At 43.2% G+C, this 8,026-nt stretch overlaps 2 protein-coding genes across 2 annotated transcripts in view; one reads left to right on the top strand and one right to left on the bottom strand.

The window, feature by feature from the left end:
- Positions 1-8,026, bottom strand: part of Trappc3l (trafficking protein particle complex 3 like) — a 57,735-nt gene that overhangs the window by 1,721 nt on the left and 47,988 nt on the right. Inside the window, exon 4 of the mRNA XM_031347224.1 lies at positions 2,291-2,476. Within this exon, the coding sequence (XP_031203084.1) occupies positions 2,291-2,476 (186 nt within the window). The remainder of the gene's footprint in view (positions 1-2,290; positions 2,477-8,026) is intronic.
- Calhm5 (calcium homeostasis modulator family member 5) overlaps positions 4,877-8,026 on the top strand; it is a 5,231-nt gene continuing 2,081 nt past the window's right edge. Inside the window, exon 1 of the mRNA XM_031347223.1 lies at positions 4,877-5,490. Within this exon, the coding sequence (XP_031203083.1) occupies positions 4,951-5,490 (540 nt within the window). The 5' untranslated portion in view covers positions 4,877-4,950. The remainder of the gene's footprint in view (positions 5,491-8,026) is intronic.

The following is an 8,026-nucleotide window of genomic DNA, read 5'->3' as shown; positions in this document are numbered from 1 at the left end:
CAAAAAACACAAGACTGTTGGCTGTTGCCTCGGCACCAGCTGCCACCACCTCACCAGTCTGGGAGATCCTTTTTTCCTCCTCTTTTCTTCATCACACCCTCCCCCAAGGTCCTCGCCAAGGCCTCTGTAAGTGCTATGAACTGCTCGAGTTGGTCCAAGGCCTCTGTAAGCGCTATGAACTGCTCAAGTCGGTCCAAGGCCTCTGTAAGCGCTATGAACTGCGAGTCGGTCTCTGTAAGCGCTATGAACTGCTCGAGTTGGTCCAAGGCCTCTGTAAGCGCTATGAACTGCTCGAGTCGGTCTCTGTAAGCGCTATGAACTGCTCGAGTTGGTCTTGTTAATCTTGGGATATCCTACTTCCTGCCTTCTGTGACACTAGAGCTCTCTAGCGCTTTCCTATTTCTGAGAACTTTTAATCTTTATTCTTTATCTTATTTATTTATTTATCTTCATAGTCTTTGTGTGCTCTGTTTAACTTCACACTATTGTGCCTTTTCCTAGAGTTCTTTCTATTCATGCTCTCTTTACTTCCTGCTATACAGATTCTCCTTAGGTATTTCTGTCTGTACTGATGTCTCTTCAGTAATGTTCTGCAGTCACATAAAAATTACTTGGGCAAGGCATTGCAGGGAACACCTGTAATCAATACTATTGGATTCAAATTTGAGCTCTTTCCCCTTATCCATGCCAACCCTCTTAGTTTTGTTTTACTAGTTAATAGTGCAACTTTACCCTAAGGGTTGTTCAGAAAGCTGAAGGTTATTTTTTCGTCTTTCTTGTTTCCATGTTGACCTTTTCAGCCAGCTGACACCTGAGTCTGTTTTGTTCTGCCCTGACACATACTGTCTCAGTGTGTCACCTCTTGATTACTACTGTCAGGGATTTCTTCTGATTCCACTCAGGATCCCCAGTGTCACCCGTTCTCTTCACTCCATGGGCATTCTCCCTCTTATGTATACCCTCCTCTGACTGACAAGAGAATATGATTTCTAGAACACAAATTTCAAATCTCCTTTCCTTGGTTATGAATCTGTATCTACTCTGATATTTTCAACATAGAAGACTGGATTTCTAGGCTTCTCATGTGAATCCCTTCTTTTATCATTAAAGAATTTAAGACTTTCCCACTACAATCTGGTTCTTTCATTTTTGAGAAGTCTTTGAATATTCTGATCCTTCTACCTGAATTGTTTTTATCCTGTTCTTTTTACCAAGCCCTTCACCTAACTACCACTGTTCCTTCAAAAAGAGTTCAGAGTTTCACTCATGACTCTACAGATTCTCTCTTACTTTAGAATCCCCCAACCCCTGTGCCAGCCTTTTATCACCTTCTTTGCACATGACTTCTTGAACTAGACAGGAGATTCTCTATGGGCAGTAGAAGGTTGTGTATCTCGTCCATCTTTGCAAGCTTAGAGCCTGACATTTTACAGATGTTAATAACTGTCTCAGCTAACCCAAAGAATAACTCAGCCCCAGAAATGACCTGCATTGACCTGTATCTCGTGTAATACATGCCCTCACTGTTCTCCCACACAGCATCAAGGTTGGCAGCTCAGACTGCTATGCCGTGATTAGATCTACTAAGAGGTCTATGTGGTAAGAAACATTATGCAGACTATGCACAGTGGCTTGCAAGGCACTAAGGCAGAGTGAAGATGTGAATCTAAAGTCAGCAAGTCTAAAGAGGCTACAGCTGAGGCTGCAGGTAAATTAGGTTTCCAGAGACCATCAGCCTCAGCTACCTGAAGTACTCCTGACTCCTGGGATTCGTTTTTTTTTTAAATTAATTAATTCAGTGTGTGCATGTTTACACACTGAGTGCAGTGTGTGCATGTTTACACACTGAATTACATGTGTAGTGTGTGCATGTTTACACACTGAATTACATGTGCGGTGCAAATGAAAGTTACAAGACACCCTGCAGGAATCAGCTCTGCCCTTGCAGAATATGTGTTCTAAAGACTGAAGTCAGGTTCAGCTAAATGCCACGTACTGAGCCATCTCCCAGATTTCTTTTCTTTTTCTTTGGCAAACTCCTCAGTGTTCCATTTCATTTTTAAAAATTTAATACAGGATCTTACTGCAGTTCCTGGGATGAGGCTGAATTCGATTTCTATAGCACAGACTTGACCTTCCTACCTTACCTCCCAAGTTGCTGAGATCACAGGTGTGTGGTAACTTGGTCTAGGATTTCCCATCTTTAGGGAGTGTGCATTCATCTGAAGTTGTTTGTTGAGGACAGCCCTGGATGGCTAACATGCAAGACAAGATGAAACACATGCTTTACCATCTCCAGGGCACCTCTGATGATCCCACAGAGTAAGTTGCAGTAGCATAGCGCAGATCGCCCAGCAGGCAGCTCTTCTACAAACTCTGCCAAAGGATTCTTGTGTAGAATCAGGGAAAACTCATTTCTGCTTGAATTGTGGCAGTTCACACTTGGTGTAATTCCCAAGTACATCTTGAAAGCAACCTGATAACCAGAAAGAAAATTATAGCACTCAGTCTCAACAGAAGATTACTCAGACAAGCCAGTAGCCTATGTCAAGCTTGCCAAGCTGAGCAGGCAGTCAGGATGTCTGGGCTCACAGTTATCTTTGCAGTTTACTGACCTTATGCCATGTGCAACTTTTAAATTATTTTTTATTTTTACAGAATATCCTAAAGTGCTGAGTTTTGTGGAACAATACCGTTTGTAAAATATATGATTTCTAGCCAGGCATGGTAGCACATCCCAGCCCTCAGGAGGCAAAGGTAGGTAGATTTCTGTGACTTCAAGGCCAGCCTGGTCTACAGAGTTCCAGGATAGTCATGTCTGTTACACAGAGGAATCCTATCTCAAAAACCAAACCAAACCAAACTAAACCAGTCCAAACAGACAAACAAAATTATTTCCAATAACCCTTGTAGAAAACACATAGGCTTTAGGATGTTGAGAACCAAAAATACCATTAATCATCAACACAGCAGCATGAGATATACTACACTGATCATAGTAAAACATAAAATTCAGAGTTAGAAGTGATCCTGGACACATGTTCCATACCAGGGGATCACTGGTCTAAGAAGTGATCCTGGGCACATGTTCCACACCAGGGGATCACTGGTCTAAGGAGTGATTCTGGACACATGTTCCACACCAGGGGATCACTGGTCTACGGAGTGATCCTGGACACATGTTCCACACCAGGGGAGCACGGGTCTAAGGAGAGTATGCTTCTGGTGGATTAAGCCCAAGAACATGTTTTTGGACACACAAAATTATCATAATCATACTGTAGATGTCAACTCTTTTAGGAGGAGCAAGGGAAAGTGGTGGGGACAACATAAATGTGTGATAATTGAGTTTTCAAAATGGCTGCGGTGGTACATGGCTCAAAGAACCCTATAACTTGGAAACAGAAGGAATCTTAGCCTCCTTCACTCTTCTTTTTTCTTTGTTCTGCCTTTGTTTTCAAGCTGTGCTTAAGCATCTTAGAGCTCACTTTGTTTTGAAATATTATTTCACATTTGTTTGCTTGCTAGCTTGTGAATGACTATGTGGATGGCACATGGTCAGAGGGCTCCTCTTGGACTGTGTGGGTTTTGAGGATTGTGCTCAGATGATCAGGCTTAGTGAAAGGCACCTTTACCCCATATAGCCATCCATCTCACTGGCCCCTCTATTTCTTTTCAACCATAACTCTCACAAATGTATAATCTGCTCTTTGGAGAAGGAAGAATAACAGTGAAGACTGTAGCCTTTTAGTTGCTTGGCTCCTAATCCAAGGCACAAAACTTTCACAGGCCAGGTTTCTCAAGCTTATCCATGGAAATCGGACAATTAGATGTGCTGCCGTCATTCAAAGGTGTTAATTAGCTTAATTTTAAAATTAAGAGCAGTGTAGGAGAGAAATAGAAGCAATTTTCTTAAATTACTTATAATGTGAAGTACAAAAATGTTCGTTCATGTGCTCATTGGTTGATTGATCAGACGGGAGGACTGCCTATCTCGGACAATCCTACCATGGTGCAAATCCAGTAGCTACCTGCGAATCAAACTTCTGAGTGAGCTTCTAATCTACATGTGACACCATGTTCAGTCCTAGAAAACAAGAACCTGGAGTCAGCTAGCTAAGTGAACAAAGTAGGGTGTCAAAGGGGCAGAGGCCCTTTAGACAGAAACGTGTTCTGGTATGAGACACCATGCCGAGGTTCAGTGATGATCCATGTGACCAAGTGGTGGGTGGTTTGGAGCTCTGAAGATATCCTAATGCAGGTTTGACATCTGTTTTAGAAGGATTCTTTGTGACGACGCCCCCTCACCAAAAAGAAAAACAAAAACAAAACCTATCGTGATGTGAATCAAGAAGTTACACGAAGAGAAATGAGAATGTCTCCTTTTCTCTAAAAGCCCCTGTAGTTATTAGACTTCCTATATAAATTCTAATAACTCCACCCCATATGTTTCAAATCTCTAATGAAGAAAGCCCTTTTAAGAAGCCAGAACCCCTATCTACTAAATCTTAGGAACACAGAGCAAGAGAAGAAACCTATCATGAAACACTGGTCTGGAGACTGGCTTTGGCTACCAGTCAGTGGCTGAATCACATTTCTGGAAGCGCTGAGCCTCCCACTGGAAAATTTCTATACTGTAATTTGTATGAGAATTTTCAATTTGCAATCAAAAGCACGTGCAAAGATTATTAAAAGGAACCTGCGTTTACTTTTCGGTGTTTTTTGCTACCCTCAAGTGTCAGCAACCACCAGTAGGAGGCATTATCCGAACGTTGTTGGGAAATAAAGCATTCCTGGGGAATGACATTGTTTCCTTATCTGGCTGGATACAAACTGGGGAGGGTGGCTGTTTGGAAAGAGCTCCACCCTCAGCCACAGCCACAGTTGCTGTGTTAAAACCGAGGCAAACATCTTTCCCTCTTCGTGTGCGTATGTGTGTGTGTCTCCAACATGGATGCTTTTCAGAGCATTTTAAAATTCTTTCTTAACCAAAAAACAGCTATTGGCTACAGCTTCATGGCTTTGCTCACCGTGGGAAGCGAACGTCTCTTCTCCCTGGTGGCGTTTAAGTGCCCCTGCAGCGTTGAGAATACTGCCTATGGGCTGGTTTTCCTCTTTGCCCCAGCCTGGGTGTTACTGATCCTTGGATTCTTTCTGAATAACAAGGCATGGAGACTCTTCACTGGCTGCTGTATGAACCCCAAAAAAATCTTTCCCAGGAGACGCTGCTGCCGCTTCATCTACGTCCTGGGCCACATCACACTGAGTTCACTGGTGGCTCCGGTGATGTGGCTCTCTGTGGCTTTGCTTAATGGGACGTTTTATGAATGTGCTATGAGCGGGACAAGAAGCACAAGGCTCCTGGAGATGATTTGCAAGGGCAAGCCCAAAGAGTGCTGGGAAGAACTGCACAAAGTCTCCTGTGGTAGAAGCGGCATGGCAGCCCTGGACAGTGAAGAGGTGAGGCTCGCCCTGCAGGCCCAGTCTCAGGTAAGGACGAACATGCATTTTGCTCCCACTGTGAACTTCTCTGTCTTCCTTTCCTCAGCCGGACTCTTGATTCTTGCCAGGGTATTTTGACGCTAAGTGGAAATCAGAACATGATGTAGCATTAAGAGGATCTCAGGGAAAGCTTTTTAGGGACAAGATGGCTCAGTAAAATTGCTGATTGGATTGTGTAGTCTCCATTTTCAAAGAGGAAATATCCTCTGGGTTATGCATATGTAAATACTTAAGCGCTCAAAACTATCTCTCTGGGTTGATTCTGTAAATAATGCAGAACACAATGTCATGCACTGAGTGCTAACCCTGAGCTATAATTAAGCATTACTGTCTCCTATCAATTATTTATTTTCAAGCTGATGTCTCAAAAAACACAGACACATCTTATTCATCCACTGAAACATAGCTGAGCCAAATCCGAGACCAGTTTTCAAAGTCGAATGTGGTATAATTAGCGTAGAGATTTCCTTGAGCAACCAAAGAGGTGACTGGTATTTCTATGCATGAGTGTTGTGTAGAATGAGAGTCCCCAAGTAAAACGGGACTGAGCAGCCTTGAAACGGTCTTTGGTAAAGAGTGTGCACATTCCCTGGGGAGTGTATGACTTTCACTCTCTGTGCTGCGTGACTAAGGAAGTTCTCATGCTACTTCGGAAGCTCGGAATTTGGAGAATTGTTTCCTTGTGGGCAGTAATCTCCAGCTTCCACTAATCAATACAACGAAGGAATTTCCTAACTTTCCAAGTATCTGAATACAGATCCAGGTGCATAGTCCTGGCTTAGCCTTGCAGTGAAGCTGATTTCTTATTTCTGAGGCCAAAAGAGGTAGGAGTAAATCAACAGTCATCCTTTCTCAGGAATAGTGTTGGTTTCTGGATAAATTCACAGGCACACACTAATCTTACTTTTTTTTTTTTTTTGCAAGGGTTTGCCCTTACAACATACACATCAAAGCAAAGTTGACTTCTACAATAGAAGATGGTTACTAGTAAGGTTATATTCTTCATAAACTAATAAGTCAAAGAATTTCCCTAAATAAACTCCTTTGTTTAATTCATAAAGCATAGGTTAGATGGAACATGTCAGGCTTCTCTGAGTGCCTTCCCTCTTTTGTTGAAGGAAGGTATTCATTACTAATATTATGATAGTGTGAATGACACATGGCTTACCTCTGTAGGCACCGGGCTCCATTCAGCCGGTGCCAACCCCAAACACTCCTCACTGTGTAAGCTCCTCTTTAAATATAAGCTCAAAGAAAGCATGCACATCCGGGCATAGCTTGGATTGAGCACAAAGACCTGTTGATACTCCAGTAGAATGAGAAGGACCTATAGGAGGGTGCCCAACAGATGTGTCTGAAGAAGGTGTTGCAATAGCAGGTGCTGACCATGAAGTTCAGACAGCAGCAGGCATAACGCAGTCCAAAGCAATAATTGGGCATGTGGGTGGAGGTGGAAAAGTGCATTCATTCACAGGTGGGGCAGAGCAACAAGAAACCCAGCTGGATGACTCTCTGCTCGCATGACTCTGTGCTCTTAAGGAAGGTGGAATGGAATAGTGGAAAGAGCTCAATCGTGGAGCCAGCTGGTGTTGAATCCTGATGCTGCCACTCCCCAGCTCTGTGATGGAGAGCTCTGAACTCCAATGTTCTCATAGTAGGGAACAATAACACCTACCATGGAAAGTTATTTAGAGATAATGGACATAGTCATAAAGCTTTTAGAACATTATTAAGTATTCCAGGGTGTGAAAACTGTCAGGATTTGGGGGAAGAGACAAATAGGACAGAATTAGGGGCTGGGCTAGGCTCAACCACCACATTCTAGCTAGAGTTCCAGGGGCTGTGAGTCACCACTCAGGACAAGACTCACCACTCAGGTGAGAAAGAAAAGAATATAAAGCTGATCATATAGCTTCTAACTCGTCAGGATGATCTCAGTAGAGGAGAATGGCTTTTACACAAGGGCTCAGTCATAGGGAAGAAGAAGGGGATGCTGAAAGAAAGAGGAGGGTCTGAGGCAGTCAGTCACAAGCCCACTGGTGACTGAAGAAGAGGAGGAGGACTCTCACACAGTAGTGACTGTGCCCCACTTGGTCATCGTAGAACAGAAAGAGATGCTTGAAAACAAGTAGATAGCAGGTAGAAGTGATTAGCTTCTTACCCAGCTTCCCCCAAAATACTTTCTAAAATGGATAACCTTGATATTATAGTAGAGACAGAGAGTACCCATGATGAGAAGAAATTTGGGCATTTGGCATTTATGTAAAGGCTCAGACCCTTTAGTATCCCTACTTCTGAACCAGACTTTGGGAATCACTGAGTTAAAGCTAAAGTTCTGATCTGAGTGGACCCACTTGCAGACTATTGTTTTTGTTGTCAACTTAGCTCATAAGCTAAGGGTCATCTGAACTGAAATCAGAAGATGCTTTCAAGAAATCTGTTAGTGCCGGGCGGTGTGGTGCACGCCTTTAATCCCACTTGGGAGGCAGAGGCAGGCAGATTTCTGAGTTCGAGGCCAGCCTGG

Source organism: Mastomys coucha, unplaced genomic scaffold (assembly GCF_008632895.1).
Source record: "Mastomys coucha isolate ucsf_1 unplaced genomic scaffold, UCSF_Mcou_1 pScaffold3, whole genome shotgun sequence".
In the NCBI taxonomy this organism is placed as follows: domain Eukaryota; kingdom Metazoa; phylum Chordata; class Mammalia; order Rodentia; family Muridae; genus Mastomys; species Mastomys coucha.
This window is presented reverse-complemented; position numbering and strand designations above follow the sequence as displayed.